Genomic DNA, 18,662 nt, shown 5'->3' on the forward strand with positions numbered 1-18,662 from the left:
CTGCACTGGCCCAAGAGTGACACGAATGTTCCAAAAAGCATGTTCATAACTACTCTGGTGCCTGCTAGGCTGGCACGAGGACATGCGCCAGCTTGCTGGCAATGGATCCCCACCTGCAGGAGGTAAATTTATGCTGACTTGGGCAGGCTGGAGAGGGTGGTAAGAGGGGGAAGGGGCTTGGGTAGGGGACAGTGGACCAAGAGGCGAATTGGGCCTGGGAGCGTGGAATCAGCCATGGCAGCACAGGAACCCCCATCCCTGGTCCAATCAGCCTTACATAGGCTGCTTGGATTTTTGCTAGTGAAATAAGAACATAAGAACATAAGAACAGCCCCACTGGATCAGGCCATAGGCCCATCTAGTCCAGCTTCCTGTATCTCACAGCGGCCCACCAAATGCCCCAGGGAGCACACCAGATAACAAGAGACCTCATCCTGGTGCCCTCCCTTGCATCTGGCATTCTGACATAACCCATTTCTAAAATCAGGAGGTTGCGCATACACATCATGGCTTGTACCCCATAATGGATTTTTCCTCCAGAAACTTGTCCAATCCCCTTTTAAAGGCGTCTAGGCTAGACGCCAGCACCACATCCTGTGGCAAGGAGTTCCACAGACCGACCACACGCTGAGTAAAGAAATATTTTCTTTTGTCTGTCCTAACCCGCCCAACACTCAATTTTAGTGGATGTCCCCTGGTTCTGGTATTATGTGAAACTGTAAAGAGCATCTCCCTATCCACTCTGTCCATCCCCTGCATAATTTTGTATGTCTCAATCATGTCCCCCCTCAGGCGTCTCTTTTCTAGGCTGAAGAGGCCCAAACGCCGTAGCCTTTCCTCATAAGGAAGGTGCCCCAGCCCCGTAATCATCTTAGTCGCTCTCTTTTGCACCTTTTCCATTTCCACTATGTCTTTTTTGAGATGCGGCGACCAGAACTGGACACAATACTCCAGATGTGGCCTTACCATAGATTTGTACAACAGCATTATAATACTAGCCGTTTTGTTCTCAATACCCTTCCTAATGATCCCAAGCATAGAATTGGCCTTCTTCACTGCCGCCGCACATTGGGTCGACACTTTCATCGACCTGTCCACCACCACCCCAAGATCTCTCTCCTGATCTGTCACAGACAGATCAGAACCCATCAGCCTATATCTAAAGTTTTGATTTTTTGCCCCAATGTGCATGACTTTACACTTACTGACATTGAAGCGCATCTGCCATTTTGCTGCCCATTCTGCCAGTCTGGAGAGATCCTTCTGGAGCTCCTCACAACCACTTCTGGTCTTCACCCCTCGGAAAAGTTTGGTGTCGTCTGCAAACTTAGCCACTTCACTGCTCAACCCTGTCTCCAGGTCATTTATGAAGAGGTTGAAAAGCACCGGTCCCAGGACAGATCCTTGGGGCACACCGCTTTTCACCTCTCTCCATTGTGAAAATTGCCCATTGACACCCACTCTCTGCTTCCTGGCCTCCAACCAGTTCTCAATCCATGAGAGGACCTGTCCTCTAATTCCCTGACTGTGGAGTTTTTTCAGTAGCCTTTGGTGAGGGACAGTGTCAAACGCCTTCTGAAAGTCCAGATATATAATGTCCACGGGTTCTCCCGCATCCACATGCCTGTTGACCTTTTCAAAGAATTTTAAAAGGTTTGTGAGGCAAGACTTACCCTTACAGAAGCCATGCTGACTCTCCCTCAGCAAGGCTTGTTCATCTATGTGTTTTGAGATCCTATCTTTGATGAGGCATTCCACCATCTTACCTGGTATGGATGTTAGGCTGACCGGCCTATAGTTTCCCAGGTCCCCCCTCTTTCCCTTTTTAAAAATAGGCGTGACATTTGCTATCCTCCAATCTTCTGGCACCGTGGCCGTTTTGAGGGACAAGTTGCATACCTTAGTCAAGAGATCTGCAACTTCATTCTTCAATTCCTTAATAACCCTTGGGTGGATGCCATCAGGGCCCGGTGACTTATTGATCTTTAATTTATCAATGAGGTCTGAAACATCTTCTCTTTTAACCTCTATCTGACTTAACACCTCAGTCAGGAGGGGCCATTCGTGCAGCGGTATCTGCCCAAGGTCTTCTGCCGTGAAGACAGATGCAAAGAACTCATTTAATTTCTCTGCCATCTCTAAGTCTCCTTTTATCTCCCCTTTCCCTCCCTCACCATCCAGAGGGCCAACCGCTTCTCTGGCGGGTTTCCTGCTTCTAACATATTTGAAGAAGCTTTTATTATTCCCCTTAATGTTGCTGGCCATGCGTTCCTCATAGTCTCGCTTGGCCCCCAGTATCACCTTCTTACATTTCTTTTGCCACAGGTTATGTTCCTTTTTATTCTCCTCATTAGGGCAAGACTTCCATTTACGGAAGGAAGCTTCCATGCCCTTCACAGCCTCTCTAACTTGGCTGGTTAGCCATGCGGGCACCCTCCTGGATTTAGTGGAACCCTTCTTTCTTTGCGGTATACACCTCTGCTGGGCCTCTATTACTGTTGTTTTAAGCAGCCTCCATGCACTCTGGAGAGATTGGACTCTTTTTACCCTCCCTTTCAACCTCCTTCTAACCAGCCTCCTCATTTGAGGGAAGTCTGCCTGTCGGAAGTCAAGGGTTTTTGTTAGAGATTTGCCTGGTATTCTTCCCCCAACGTGCATGTCAAAACGGATTGCAGCATGATCACTGTTCCCCAATGGCTCAGTAACGTTTACATCTCTAACCAGGTCCTGCATACCGCACAATATTAAATCCAGAGTCACCTGTCCTCTGGTGGCCTCCGTGACTAGCTGCTCTAAGCCACAGTCATTTAGCACGTCAAGAAATCCGGTTTCCTTATCGTGACCAGAACACAAATTGACCCAGTCAATATGAGGATAACTGAAGTCCCCCATGATTACAACCCTGTCCCTCCTTGTCACCTCCCTGATCTGTTTCCTCATTTCAAGGTCCCCATCCGATTTCTGGTCTGGAGGACGATAGCACGCCCCCAGTATTACATCGCTGCACAAGCCTGGTAATTTAACCCACAGAGATTCTACAGTGGAGTCGGACCCACCTTCAATCTCTACTTTGCTGGATTCTATCCCTTCCTTAACATAAAGGGCCACCCCACCTCCAACACGCCCCTGCCTGTCCCTCCTGTAGAGTTTATAGCCCGGGATTGCGGTATCCCACTGATTCTCCGCATTCCACCAGGTTTCCGTTATGCCCACTATGTCAATGTTTTCCCTTGTCACCAGACATTCCAGTTCTCCCACCTTTGCTTGTAGACTTTGAGCATTCGCATAAAAGCATTTGTACATGGAATGCCCTAGGATGGGCTGCTTATTCGCTCCTTTGTCCCTGCATCCTCTCAGTGTGCCAAACCGTCTATCACATCCCATCACGCTACCTTTCCCAATTTCATCTCCTACTCTGCCTTTGTCTTGTTGTTCTCTAACCTCCCCATCCTCATCCCATAGGGATGAGGAGTCCCGAACCGGATGCCCCTCGGCTCCTGTCGGCCTTCCCCCAGGGATCAGTTTAAAAGCTGCTCTGCCACCTTTTTAATGTTATGCGCCAGCAGTCTGGTTCCATTCTGGTTCAAGTGGAGCCCGTCCTTCTTGTACAGGCCCCGCTTGTCCCAAAACGTTCCCCAGTGCCTAACGAATCTAAACCCCTCCTCCCTACACCACCGTAGGTACAGATCCCACTAGCCCCATTGGACTGGCTGGGATGTTGCTCGGGGTAAGCGGTAAAACATCCCCTTATCCTGAGTTGCCCTGCAGTTGGTACCCACCTTGCACTGGTTACAGTAATTTTGGCCTAGTGACTGAAGTTAAACAAGTTCCATTCCCCTTGACTTAAGAATGGCTCCCTCTCTTGAGACTTTTCGGTGAGGCCTGAAGACCCTTCTGTTTAAACAAGCCTTCTCTCAGCCTTTTTAACATCTTTTCAACATCTTTTAATATTTTTACAGGCCTGTTTCTTTGATGATTTACTGCTTTATGCTCTTTTTACTGACTGCTTTTTATCTGACTGCTGTTTTTATGATATGTGTTAATATGTTTTTATCTGTTTTAAATTACGTTTTAACCTGTTGTAAGCCGCCTTGAGTCCCTTCGGGGTGAAAGGCGGGGTAAAAATAAAGTTATTATTATAATTATTAAGTGAGGTGACAGGTGATGACCTCTGAGTGATAGTCATCACACTGCAAAATTGATGTGCATGTGGGCATGTGCGCATGATAAGGTACAGAAGGAGTGGCTTGCCTAAATGCACTGACTTGATTTGAACTCGGGATTTTCCAGTACATGGTTCAGACCCTTAGAGCCCAATCCAATTTTGTCTACTCAGAAGTAAGTTCCATTATAATCAATAGGGCTTACTCCCAGGTGAATCAAACTGTAGCCTTAGCATACACTAGCCAGAGAAGTATACCTGGAAAGACTACTGAATACAGAGCTCATGACCCCACACGGGTGAGGAAAGCACACCCATTTTAAAGGACTGGGAAGCATCCTCTAATTCAGTCATTTTCAACCACTGTGCCATGGAACATTGGTGTGCCTTGAGTGGTCCACAGGTGTGCCACAGGAATTTGGGGAAAGGTCATTTATTAATAGGGCCAATGGGGATGTGAGCCCCTCACTGGTAGCATTGTGGGCCTTGGCAATTATCAAAAACCTGATAGTGTGCCTTGACAATTTTAGTGCCTATTCAAACATAGAACAGGATCCCACAGCAAACTCAAAATACAGAAGGAGACTTTTCCCAAATATTACTTTAACTGTATTCCCCAAATACAGAGAGGACAGCCAGGATGGTGTAGCAGTTCTGGTGCTGGACTTAGACCTGGAAGATCCAGGTTCAAATCCCTTCTCAGCCATGAAACATCCTGAGTGATCATGGGCTGGTCATTCTCAGCCTCAACTACCTCACAGTGTATTTTGAATCAGGCTCAGGAGCAGATGGGGAACCAGTGGCAATTGTGCAATGTCAGAGTCACATGCCCCAAAGAACAAGCCCTGAGCAAAGCTCTAGCAGCAACAATGTGGACCAAATGGTGCTTCTCAATCCTTTGCAGAGACAGCCCCACACAGAGTCTGTTGCAATCATGCTACTTGGTTGTGACCAGAGCATGTGCAACACCGGACAGATCTGTCACAATTTTGACAGCGGAGATGACAGAGAGGAAGCAGAGAAGGGTGAAGGACGCAACCCATTTGAGTTCCACACACGCCACACTCAGAGGTCGCCCTCCATGAGCTCCAAATGGCACGCCCCCAACACACATGCATTCAGCCAAACCCATGAAAGATACTTTCACAGCAGCTCTCTGCAAAACAGAAGCACCTTTATTCACCCTCACAGAACATCACTCCCCCGGGGCTGATGCAGAATCTCCCTGGCATTTCTTCTTTAAGGATGCAAGCCCCTTTGGGACAGGGAACCAGCTGGTCATTCCTTCTTCTATGAAAGCAGCTTTGTGAATGCTTTTTTGCTGTTGTCAAAAAGCAATTCACAAATAACTTCAAAACAACAATCAATGTGTATGCAGCTAGTGTGCCAAGTGATTCAGAACTTTATACCAGTGATTTTAAATCTTTTTCGTCTCATGGCACACTGACAAGGTACTAAAATTGTCAAGGCACACCATCAGTTTTTGGGCAATTGACAAGGCACACCATGCAGTTGGTGGGGGGCTCATATCCCCCAATAGTCCTATTAATAAATGACCCTCCACCAAACTTCCACAAAACACCAGTGTGTCATGGCACAGTGGATGAAAACGGTTGCTCTACACAATCAAAGTTCTGGGTGGGGGGGGGGGGGCGCGGAAACTGTTATGTGTGTAGGGGCCATTTCTGTGAATTAACATGTAGGGTACATGGTCAGAGGGACTGCAACTAGCGGTCATAGCTAGAAGGCTCTGCTACCACACAGAACTGCATCTCAAGTGTGTTTACGCCCATTAAACACTGTGCGGCTTACTATGCATCAGTAGAACTGTTTCAGCACAGGAAGAGGTCTGAGAGGTTACTTATAAAAATATATACAGTACAGGTATCTTTAGGGTCTCGGTCTCGGTCTATGTCTCACTCACTTACACGCACGAAACATCCTACAGCTTTTTTATTTTATTATTGTTTTTTGCAATGCCTCTACTCTTAAGCTTTTTGGAACCAGATGTTTCTAAGCAGTGCAGTTACCTTTTCCATCCCAAAAGTGGTGCAGTTCCCTTCCCAGAGTGGCAGGAAGTAGCCAGGAGTGCAAATGGCCAGGCCATCAGCAAAATTAAAAACATGCACAGGACACGGAGCGGGACCAGGATAAGCCCAAACAGGAGAGCCTGGAAAAAGAGAGAATATTCATAAGTTGAGCAATATTAGCAAGACACACACACTCGGGGGAATGATTATGACTGCATCATCTCTAAAACCAACACCAGCAATAAGCTGGAAATAAAGCCTACTTCATTGGTGTGTTGGGTATAACCAGGAAGATGAAGCATAGATGCCAAAAATAGCCAGAGTCAACACAAGTTGGGAAACTGCTGTTTCACATAGAATCATGAAACACCCCCCCACCCCCCAAATATTGTAGCACGCACATCATTTCCTGTGTGAAGTACCACAAGCAGCACCACTTGGTGCTGGTTTCCTTTTGGACGGAAACAGTGTTTGGGCGGCCACAGAGGCAGTTCAGACACTACAACACACAAGCCCAGCTCATGAGCTGTGTTCATGAATAGGCCGCCACAGATCGACACACACAGGCAGAAGCCACGGCCTCAAGCACAGCATAATTTAGAAAACAGACTAGACCTGCCTAGGGAGAGGTCTGTCCATGCTGGTTTCAGATCCCAATTCTATCCAACTTTCCACCACTAACGCGGCCCCGAGGTAAGGGAACAAGTGTTCCTATATACCTTAAGGAGGCCTCTGTGACTGCCTTCCCAACACAGGAAGCAGTGCATACCCCATTGGCACAGCAGCACCGATACGGGAAAATTGGATAGGATTGGGCCCTCAATCTCTCCAAAATGCTCTGGTTTCCAATGGAGTTGGCACATATACCCAGCTGCCAATCCTCAAGTGCAGCAAGTCCTCCCTTAAAGCTGTCAATAGGTTCTTGGAAACAGTAACTTTAAGAGAAATGACTTCTAACAAAGCCAATTTTACCAGAGGCAGGCTCTGTAACACTCGCTGAAGTGTAAGGGCTCACCAAGTGCTATCCCATCATGCTGCAAAGCATTGGAGCAACCTGGAATGCCTTGCATTCTGGGGCGTAGCAAGGCCAAGGAAGAGAGTCGCGGGCCTGGCGCAACCCAGAAGCGCTTTGGATAGCCCTTCAATATGCAGCCATGGAGGTCAGAAGGTTGAGAACCACTGGCCAACTTTAAAATGAAACAATGTTGAATGAAACAACTTTAAGTGAGGACTTGCTGTACGGCATTACCAAGTAATGTGCATGTATGTATGAAGCAGGTAAAGATCCTGAGCAAATAAATAACCGAGGCACTCCAGCATGTCTTACCCTTCAGACTTCCTCATACCTCACAACCCCAGGTATCTGGTAACCTCATCTAGTGGCTTCTTGCCAAGAGGACATAGAATATAACCGAGGCAAATTTAATATAAATATTTGAAAATGGCCAAACTAAACAATGAACAACTAAACACTCAAGTAAAAACAAATTGCTGTATAACTGGGGTTTATCAGCACAGAAGGAACATGAAGAAAAGCATTTCATACAGGTGGGAAATAGGAAACTCAGAATTATAAAGCACCATATAAGTACTATTACCTCCTGACTTAAGCTGCAATCCTATTCATACTTTCCTGAGAATGCTGATTGGGCTGTAGGGTGTAGGAGTAGTAGGACTGGTCTGAAAGGTAGTCTGAAATAAATGCAACTTCCAGGTTCAGAGGCATCATGACTTAATACTAGTTGTAGGGGAGCAACAGTTGGAAGAAGGTGGGCCTTTATCTCCTGCTTCCCAGTTTCTCATTGGGGCATCTGCTCTGGGAAACAGGATGCTGGACTAGATGGGCCTTTGGCCTGATCCAGCAGCACAAGCTGTATTATATTTCGAGTAGAGGGAATACATTTCCAGCCACAGGTAAGTGGCAGGAGCCCAAAGGAAGAGGAAGGAGCCTTCCTCCCAATAGGGAGGGTTCAGGAAAGCTCAGTGTAAGTAGAGGACAATCCTCAGTCCCTCTGCAGCTTCAAAGTTGGGAGGGCAACTGGAGATCATCACAGTTGCCAGACCACGGTGGTGTGATCGGCACAGCAAGTAAAAAAAAAAGTTGGCCACAAAACCAAAGCCAGGCCAAGCTGAAACGGTCACATTGCAAAGGCCACACGGAAACAGACAAGGGCGTGAAGTTTCTCACTTCTGTGGGTTGTACTGAGGTACATTTGTGCTGAGACCTGCCTTCCTTTGCTTTAAGCTGCTGATCTATCTTTCCATGGCATGGCTATGATTAATACATAGTTTTGTCTTTTATCAACTTGCCGTGTCTGTTCTACAGCTTGGGATCCTTGCTGTGCTTTTGCAAAAAAAAAAAAGACACACAAACAGCAACAAATCAGAGATGAGATGATGACACAACATCAAAAATAGATAATTCAAAATACACACATATTAATTTGCAAATCTGTAGGTATATCAGCGGTGGGGTGAAGAGAAGTTAAACATCAGCAAAAAACCACGAGACACTAAAAGCTTGCCTGAGTGAGTTTTGCTTTCTGCCCACCTAAAATGCAAGGAGAGGCAGCCCAATTGATGGGAAAGGTCATTCCACAGATTGGGTGCAACCACCAAAAAGACCCATTTTCAATCCCCACCCTTCCTATATTTAACGGCAACAGGATACAGAAGAAGATTCTGTGAGTAACATCAGCCAGAGGGTCAACTGAGGTTGTTTTGAAGAAATAAAGTATTTTTTTTTAAAATACTTAATATATCTCCCTCCCAGGCAGCACAGGTGGAAACTGTACCTTTATGCCAAATAGTGTAACAAGCCAATTTGTATCCCTGAGAAGGTACAATTAAAAAAAAAAATTAACCTGAAGCTAAAGTGTCAGCTTTCATCTTCAAAGCAGATGTTTGTAACTAACAGTGCAATAAAAACAGTTAAGCAGGGAGGTTGAGAAATTTCCTTCCTGGAAGATTTTCAACATAGGACACCTGTCAAAGAGGCATCAAATGTGAGGCTTACCAACTAACAGAAATTAACTTCTGGAAAGCATTTTCTACTAATGAAAAGTCAGTTTCTGCAGGACTGTCCATGTAGTTCCACAATGTTTCCTCTCTCTTTCTCTCCCTCCCCCTTTTAGGAGCAAGACAACTGTCTCCTTCTAGCAAAAACTAGCTACTCATCATCCTTTCCTTTGTCCGCATTTCTCAGCGCATGTCCTGACAAGCTAAGAGCGGAAGAGGCAACAGCACCCTTAGGGTGTGTTTGATCCAGGCCTCTCATATATACATAGCTAAATGTATGGCTATGCTGGGGCCTCCTTCACCAACTGATGAAGGGCATCCACACTCTTCACAGCCGATGGAAATGACAATGCACAAAATTCACAACACCCCAGCGATGGGCATATTCTGGAAATGGCACTTTAATGCATCCCAAACTCACAATGCAAAATGTTATGTCCTGATAAGCAGGCTACAGTTCAAGTTCTGTGTGAAAGGAAGCAGGTATACACATGAGTGATACCAAGGTACACTTGAACAAGACGCAATACGGGACAGAGGAGAAGCTTAGTGGTGGCAGCATCAATTCTCACATAATGCAAGCGGTGTGTCTTAGCAGATGGATAAAGGAGATAGTGACCAGATGGCTTGTGGTCATCTACATCCGTGTTTCTCAAACTGTGAGTCAGGAACCACTAGGTGGGTCATGAGTCAATTTCAGGTGGGTCCCCACTCATTTCAATATTTTATTTTTAATCTGTTAGACTTGATGCTACCATGGTATGTGACTGCATTTGGGGAAATGTTACAGATCTGTTCTTTTAAGAGGCTATTGTATATTTGATAGTAAATGGAACTTACTCTTGGGTAAGTGTGTGTAGGATTGCAGCCTAAGATGACTAAAAATTTTCCTGCTTGATGATGTCACTTGCAGTTATGACATCACTTCCAGTGGGTCCTGACAGATTTTCATTCTAAAAAGTGGGTCCCAGTGCAAAAAGTGTGAGAACCACTGATCTGCACAGTAACCCCTCCCCTCCACAACAAAATTTCACATTTGCAGCAACAGAGACTGCCAATTTCACCACTCCCAGGTGCATGAAGGTTTTGCTTTGCTATTCTTCTTTTGTTTTATATTAGCACTCATGGTATTGTGGAACAAGAGAAAGGGAGAAAGTCACACTCAGATCCTGGAAACATTCACTGACCAATAGCCTTTGCAGAGAAAGGAGAACCAGCAGATACAGCCACAAACCGCAGTCTCAAACTTCAGCTTCAAGCCGGAGAAAGGAAATCCTGCCCTAGAGATTACAGCCTTCCAACCATCCACCATGATTCAAAGGATCCCATCTAAATCTTATTCTTTCATTCCTATTTAAACCCACCACATTGGAGGTTTGGACCTTCTTGCATTCAGAATGGAAAAGGTGACAGACTTTGAACAGCCTGCACAACTGGGAGAAGTATTAACTTCTTTTTTTTTTGGCGGGGGGGGGGGAATAAGTGCCATTACGGAATTACAGGCACCACCACATCCTGTACTGAGATAAGACCATTTACAGAAAGGGAAGTTTGGGGCATGTTTCCAACTCATGTACATGTTTCCATGTACTCCAGCTAGGAGTAAGATCTTGTGCAGTGTTATACTGAGACCTAGGTTAACAATGAACTGTCAGTCAAAACCAAGGTGACCACTTAGCTATGGAGTCCTGCAGCTCACGCACTGTCTAGGATCAGTTCCTCATCTTCAAGTTGGGAACAGGAACCTACTCAATAGTAAAAGATCTTGTGGCATCTTAAAATAATGCGCTCATCATTTTGTGAATTTTCAGAGCAGGCTCTAGTGCACCCCATCAGAGGGAAGATGAGATTGAACAGTACAATGTTAACACCTGTTCATTCCAAAGACATTCCCATGGTATTCAACAGAGTTTTTCCCCTGCCAAGATGCATTTAAGGCTGCAGATTAACTCTTGTTTTTCCTGCAACATATTAACCCTCCCACTTCTCTGGAGTTTGCTACTTAGTAGGGACATGTTAGGGGACAGGAAACTTCTTAGCACAAAGGAACAAAACTCTTTCAATCTCTCCTGCCAAGACCTCTGCTTTTAAGAGTTGCCCAGTGCTCAAAAGTCCAACAGATACAATCACTCCCCCACCAGTGCTCAGAAGCCCCAACCCCCTACCCTCACCACTCCACTGCTATGGGCTACAAAAAGTGGCAATGACAACTAGTTTCAGTTCCAAAGGAAAAAAAAAACAGATCAATTCATGGAGAACAGACAAATGTCAATTAGCCATGATACCACAATTGAACCTCCATGTCCAGGAACAGTGTACCACTGAATACCAGTTGCTGGGGTGCAACAGTTCTTTCTGGGTCTCAGTTATCCTGTCTGTGAAATGGAACCCATACTGACAGACTTTGTACTATTTTCCAGAGACACCTGGTGAAGCTTTGGTCCAATATATTCTCTTTTATGGAATTATAGAGTTGAAATGGACCCACAGGGTCATCTAGCCCAAACCCCGCCTCTTTGCATGTCTTCAGGCATACGAGGGGCCATACATTATCGATAGCCCATGTGCTTTATACAGAGATGTTCCCAAGTTCAATTCTCAGTATCTCTTGTTGAAAGAATCTCAGGGAACTGGCATTTGGAGCCCTTCTGAAATGTGCAGCCATTCCAGTGGCAAAGCTAGAGGGGGTATGAAGCACTAAGTGTGGCAGGGAGCCTCACAGCAGCATGCAAGTGGCCCTCCAGCGCCACTCTGGGCAGGGAAGGGGGAGCAAAATGGAGGCAAATGGCTCTGAAGAGGAGGGGGAGGGGCCACCTGCACGCTGTAGTGAAGCTGCCTGAAAAACTTAGTGCTCTGCACCCACTCTAGCTACACCATTGGATCACTCCAAGATGACCAACCTTGGTGGACCACCAGGCTAGCTAAAAAGCCATTTTGTATTTCCTGCCACCAAAGGTTCACCTGTTCATTCCTACCTGTGCCAGAGGTCCTTTGCAGGCAAACCAGCTGCAACACTCATTCAGAGAGAGGTCCATCCATGAGCTTCTCCTTATCATCACTGCTGCCTTGCCCACCAGGAGTTCCATTTCACAAACACGAAAACTGAGGCTCAGTGAGACCCCAGAGGACTCCCACCTACAGGCCAGAGCTCATTGGATTCCATCACTCCAACCCCTGTTCTCTGCCACCAGTCTCCCGTAGGAAGAGAAGGTGCAGAAGAGACAACCACTGCAAACACACCGAATAGGCAAGCCAACCAGGGCACAGATTCACTGTGGCTCCCCACAGCCTGGCCTGTGGGAAGTTTCCCAGAGAGCGGCAGGCAGGTGAGGCCTGGAGGAATTCTGGCATCGAAACTCTGCTTATGTAAGCAGCCGCCCAGGCTCTCCCTTGTGGCTGAGGATTTTCCCCCCTTCCCTTAGGCAAGCAGCAGATCACAGCTGCCCACAACACCCTCAGGCATGTGGCTACACTCCTCTTTGCCTCCTCTAGTATTTTACACCCCCTCTAGCTGCACCCCTCTTTGCCCCCTCTAGTGCTCTGCCCCCCTTCTAGTTACACCCCTCTTTGGCCCCCCTCTAGTGCTTTGCCCCCCTTCTAGCTACACCCCTCTTTGGTCCCCCTCTAGTGCTCTGACACGCTTCTAGTTACACCCCTTTTTGGCCCCCCCTCTAGTGCTTTGCCCCCCTTCTAGCTACACCCCTCTTTGTCCCCTCTAGCTACGCCACTGCGTGTTTGCAACCTTCTCGCAAAGGGGCAGCTCCGATGCGCGCCTGGGAGGCTCCTTCCTCCCAGGCGCTCACCCCACCTGCCCCTCTAATCCTCCCTCCGCCATCCTACCAGGGACTTGTCCTTGGCGCCCAGGCATCTCTCCTGCACAAAGGGGTTCAGCACCGAGGGCGGGTAGAACGACGTCTGCCTGGGCAGGGTGAAGACCCGCTGCTGCTGCGGCATGTCGCCTCCCGCGGGAATCGCAGCGCCCCCGTCCAGCGCAGCCCCCGCCGCTTCTGTGCACAGAGTCATCGCCGCCAGGCGTCAAGAGCACCGAGGTGCCGCAAGGAAGCTCACTCCGCCTTCTCTCCAGGGCGCTTGCGCGGAATCCCTTCCATGGGAGGGGGAGAGAAGAGGAGGAGGCCAGCTTTCGCACTGCCCTTGCTCCTCTGCCCTTAACAGACCCCATGTTTTGGCTCCTATGCGTTGAGCAGCAACCGTGGTTGGTGACAGGTCCTGATTTGTTGGACAGCGGTCAGCTCAGGGGTGGGCAAACCTTCACCTGTGAGTTGACAAGCTGCACCCGCTGAAATAATAACAATAACAATAACAATAACAATAACAACAACAACAACAACAACAGGTATTTATATACCGCCTTTCTTGGTCTTTATTCAAGACTTTATTCAAGGCGGTTTACATAGGCAGGCTTTATTAAATCCCTTATTAAATAGGGATTTTTACAATTTCAAAGAAGGTTCTTTCTTTCAAGAACCACTACATTCAAGGTGCTTCACATTCTGGCCTCCATCCTCCCACGCTCAGAGCAGATGGAATTGCTCGGCTTCAGCTTGTCAGCTGCTCCAAGGTCGCACGGTGCCGGTGGCCTCGAACTGGCGACCTTGTGGATGTTATCTTCAGGCAGACGGAGGCTCTACCCTCTAGACCAGACCTCCTGCCCAATACCCTCTTCTATACATTTGTTAAAGGTCCATTTGTTCTATACATCCTGTTTAGGTCCAGGAACCCTAAAGCTGAAGGTTTGCCCACCCCTGAGCTAGAGAACCAGACCTAGATCTGGTGGGCGCAAACTGCAAGAGAGGAGATTCCTGTTGGACATCAGGAACAGGGTACCAAGATGTCATAACCACAAAAGAGGACAAGACACCCCAAAGTGTCGGATACCCAAGAAAAATGTAGGACATGACAAAAGGAAAGCTAGAAGTACTCATACAGGTCCAACCTTGTTATACATGGATTTTTTATAAGCTGATTTGACTCAACACGAATGGCCCCTGCAAATGAGAAGGAACATGCTGATCCCTGGAGAAGGGGAAAAATGCACCCCTTTAAAATCACAGTTTTAAAAACTGCTTTTCTTACTGTTGCAGAGAGACAGTCATGCAAGTGATCACGCCATTCTTCAGCTGAGCCAGGCAAAGGCAGGGGGTCCTTTGCATTTCTAATTGCTGACTGCCTTGCTACAACAGTTAGAAAAGCTGTTTTCAAACCACAATTGTAAAGGGATGCACTTTTTAATTTTTGTTAAAATTGCTTTTATTTAATGCATTTTATAGTATCAGAAGGAAGTCCCAGAATCAAACCCCTGTGAATGTAAAGACACAACCTTATTAGGCACAATGGAGGGACAAGAAACCTGGAAGTGGGTCTTTAAATCTATTTTTCCACTGTTTTTTTTTTTTTTATCCACAGATTTTTTTTTATCCACTAGGGATTCTGGAATGAAACCCTAGCAGATAAATGACCTATATATTGATTTCATGTGGTTAATTTGAACACTAGATTACTTATTAAATTTAAAACTATATTACATTAAATTTATGAATTCCAAGAAGGCTATGCGCTGCCTGCAGGGGCTGCTCACAGGGAAAAGGAAGACCTTCAATTTTTTTCCAGGACAGGAGGCTAAAAAGGAGGACATGCCCTGGAAAAGTGGACACCCAGTCACCCTGATCAGGAAGTTCTGAATGGTCAGGGGTGGTCAGGCAGTGGATCAGATTGTCGAGAGAGGTGGTGTGTTCTCCCTCACTGGAGATCTTCCGAGCAGAGGCTCGAAGACAGGCACTTGCTGGAGATGCTCTGCGGAGGATTTCCTGCTACAGGCAGGGGCTTGGACTAGATGACCTTGTGGATGCCTTCCAATGCTATGATTCTATGGGCGCAATCCTAATCAACTTTCCAGCACTGGCATAGCTGTGCCAGTGGGGTATATGCTGCATCCTGCAGTTGGGGGGCAGTCATGGAGGCCTCCTCAAGGTAAGGCAATGTTGGTTCCCTTACCTCGGAGTTGCATTGCCCTTATGTCAGTGCTGGATAGTTGTTAGGATTACAGCCTAAGATAACTGGCCCCTGTGTGAGAACCACTCATGGCAGTCAACCTTTGGACCAGCACTTGCTCTTGTGTGTTTGGCAGCAGACCACGTTTTGACTTGCAGATGCTCCTACACCATGTACAAAAGCTAATTTGTTTGCAAGTCTTGGAAAACACTGACCTTCTCCCCAAGGCAAAACTGCCACTGTTTGCACTGAATTCTTTCCAGAGTATATCATTCCTGTAGGAGGGCCGACTCTGCTGCAAGAGGTCCTGATGGTCTCTGGCTTAGATGACTTTCATAGAAGTTGGACAAATGCACAGAGCACAAGACTATCCCTGGATATCAGTCCTTATGGCTACGTGCCACCTTCTTTAGGGGCAAGATGCCTCTGAATGCCCATTTCAGGGGAGCCAAGGTGGGAGAGGGGCATTACCTCCCTGTGGGCTTCCCACTGGGACACCTGGCCAGCCATCCTGCAAACAGGACTGGATTAGAAGAGCCCCTGACAGTTTCGACTGGGCTCCACTGTTGTTCTCATCATGAGTTCTTGCACATTGAAGCCACTAAGTTGATGCTATCATTGAACTCTCAGCCACAACCTCAGAATCTTTTTCCTGAGTTGGCTTGGCTTGGCAGGAACACACCACCCCATCCTCCCCACTACTCTGAGAGACAAAAGAAAGAGGAAACCCAGAACTAAAAAAGGGGGGCAATTAGCAAGTGGGGAATTCCCCACTTCCCACCACAAAAAAGTGGAGTTGCAAAGAGATAAGAAAAGGACACTTTGGCTACACTGGCTCAGTCGTCTCTGAGTCTACTTGTAAGGAGATATTTGCATTCAGGCATAAATAGGGTGCAGTGAGGGTCCCCAAGGCTGCAGGCCAGAGGAGAATGGAGGGGGGGGGGAAATCACCAGGGCCTGGGACATGACACAACAAACATCTGGTTTGTAGGAAAATTTAGGAAGGGGGGCAATCAGGCATCTTGCGCCAGTCTCAGTGCCAGCTCTCAATGGCCCTACAAGGCTCTCCTGTAAGGCCAAGCTCAAGGCACCAGACAAAGCCTGCGCTCAGAATTAGCTCCTTAGTTTGAACCTCTTCTAGGCTGGGATTCTGAGGTCTCTAGCCTTGGGTTTCTTGGAATTGTGGCATCCCGCCCTTCCACAACCAGGAGTGAGATTCAGGAGGCAGTGATGTTGCATGGTTGCATACTATTGAATGAGCCCCCAAATTTGGTGCCAGGTGTAGTCTTGCAGTTACAGAATAGGAAAGCGTGGGTGGGTGGGAAATCAGCAGGAAAACTCCCAGTTTTGTTTTGTTTTTGTTTTTTTAAATATTGGCAGGAGTTTCTCCAAATTTTCCAGTGCAGGAACAGCAGTATTTTAATTTTTACCAATTTTTTTAAGTATTTACCAATTATTGAAATACTTTTTAAAGTAGTGTTTTTAAATATGATTATTACCAATAAATTGTTATTGGTATAACAATAAATTGGAGTATTTTATTGGCATAATAATAAATTGGAGTATTTTAATTGGTATTTTAATTGGAATACCAATTATTGAAATACTTTTTAAAGTAGTGTTTTAAAATATGATTATTACCAATAAATTGTTATATACTGCTTTTCAACAGAAAATAGATCTTGTCTGATCTCGGAAGCTAAGCAGGGTCAGGCCTGGTTAATACTTGGATGGGAGACCACCTGGGAATACCGGGTGCTGTAGGCTTATACCATAGTCTTTCGAGACTGAAGGTTGCCAACCAACCAGTTCACAAAGCAGTTCACGTAGCAAATAAATCAATAAATGGCTTCCTGTCCCCAAAGGGCTCACAGTCTAAAAAGAGATGCAGAAGGGACACCAACAGCCACTGAAAAAGATGCCACGCTGGGGCAAAAAGGAGCAGTGCTAAATATAAGAGGACACCACTTTAAGAGGTGCCTCTTTGCCTTTTTTTTTTTAGGGGGGAGGAGTATTTTTATTTTTCACATTTTAATACTGCTCTTCCTCCAAGGAGTTCAGGGTGGTATCCATAGCTCCTCTCCTCCTTTTATCCTCACAACAACCCTGTGAGGTCATTGAGGCTGAGAGTGACTGGTCCAAGGTCACCAAGGAAACTTCATGGCTGAGTGGGGATTTGAACCTAACTCCCAAACCACTACTCCATCCTGTTTTGCTGTAGACAATTAACACCGCTGCAAAACTCCTGCTGACCACACTGCCCTGCAACCTCCTTCTCCTGTCCTTTCAGGTCAGTGGCAAAGGGGGGCTGTCTGCCAGCAGTCAGTGGTCTAAGGGCATACAGTCCAACTACTGTGCTAAAAGGAAGCACATTTAGGTACTGAATGAATGGGGAACTGTGGGCCCAATCCTATCCAGCATGGATGCAGCTGTGCCAATGGGGCATGCATTGCATCTTATGGTAGGGGGACAATCATGGAAGCCTCCTCAAGGTAGGGGAAGATTTGTTTCCTTACCTGGGGGCTGCATTGTAGCTACATCAACGATGGAAAGTTGGATAAGATTGGGCTCCAAGTATCCTCTGTCTATGCTGTTTTGAGCCCTTGGAATGAATAGTGATGGGGATGTAATACGGGTTCAGCCTATTTATACACAGATTTTTATAACACAAATGGCCCCCTGCAAATGAGAAGGAATGTGCTGATTCCTGGAGAAGGGGAAAATGCATCCCTTTAAAATCAGTTTAAAAAACTGAACAGTCCTTTAACAATAGCCTCCTTAATGAGAGAGAGAGAGAGAGAGAGAGAGAGAGAGAGAGGGCAGCTGGCTGACAATCATCAATCCTTCTCTCTCCAGCGGACCCCTCCCTTCCCCCTGAGCAGGTATGCACTGGTGAAGGGAGGGATGAGTGAAGTGCTTGGAGGACTGATTGAGGGATTGTCTTCTTAATGACTCTTATCTTACATAACAAAGGTCAGCAAGGCTGTTTTTAAATCACCAGAGCAAAGAAACTTTGTTTTTTAAATTGATTTGTTATAGTGCTTTTTGCCATCCAGGTGAGTGCTTGGAACTCACTTGGAACCCAGGTGAATAATGAGGCTCAACCTGTACATGCAAACAGATCATAGTAATAAATCTATTTAAACTGCAAAATCAAAGCTCAGTTCCCAAAATCAACGCTCACTGCACACATGAACATCACCAGGGACATTCCTGATAATACCAGAGCCACAGTTTCATCCCTAACCTCTCTATACGCAGACAGTATAATGAGCGATGCCTACAGAAGCCATCGTTTCACTCCAGGCTTGAACTGGGTCTGTATGTAGCTCTCTGTTCATTGCCCTGTGGTTTGGTCTTTGTATACAGTATATGGCTGGGAAATAAGTGCAAGGCGCCAGTGGAAATCTACCCACTGAATATTTTGTTTTGAAAACAGTCCA

General features: G+C 46.5%; 1 protein-coding gene across 1 annotated transcript in view; it reads right to left on the bottom strand.

The window, feature by feature from the left end:
• Positions 1 to 13,238, bottom strand: part of LPCAT2 (lysophosphatidylcholine acyltransferase 2) — a 43,041-nt gene extending 29,803 nt beyond the window's left edge. The window contains exons 1-2 of the mRNA XM_066637112.1: positions 13,051 to 13,238; positions 6,193 to 6,332 (exon numbers count right to left, since the gene is read on the bottom strand). Coding sequence (XP_066493209.1) covers positions 6,193 to 6,332; positions 13,051 to 13,233 — 323 coding nt within the window. The 5' untranslated portion in view covers positions 13,234 to 13,238. The remainder of the gene's footprint in view (positions 1 to 6,192; positions 6,333 to 13,050) is intronic.
• Between the last annotated feature and the right edge of the window lie 5,424 nt (positions 13,239 to 18,662).

Source organism: Tiliqua scincoides, chromosome 9 (assembly GCF_035046505.1).
Source record: "Tiliqua scincoides isolate rTilSci1 chromosome 9, rTilSci1.hap2, whole genome shotgun sequence".
Classification (NCBI taxonomy): Eukaryota; Metazoa; Chordata; class Lepidosauria; order Squamata; family Scincidae; genus Tiliqua; species Tiliqua scincoides.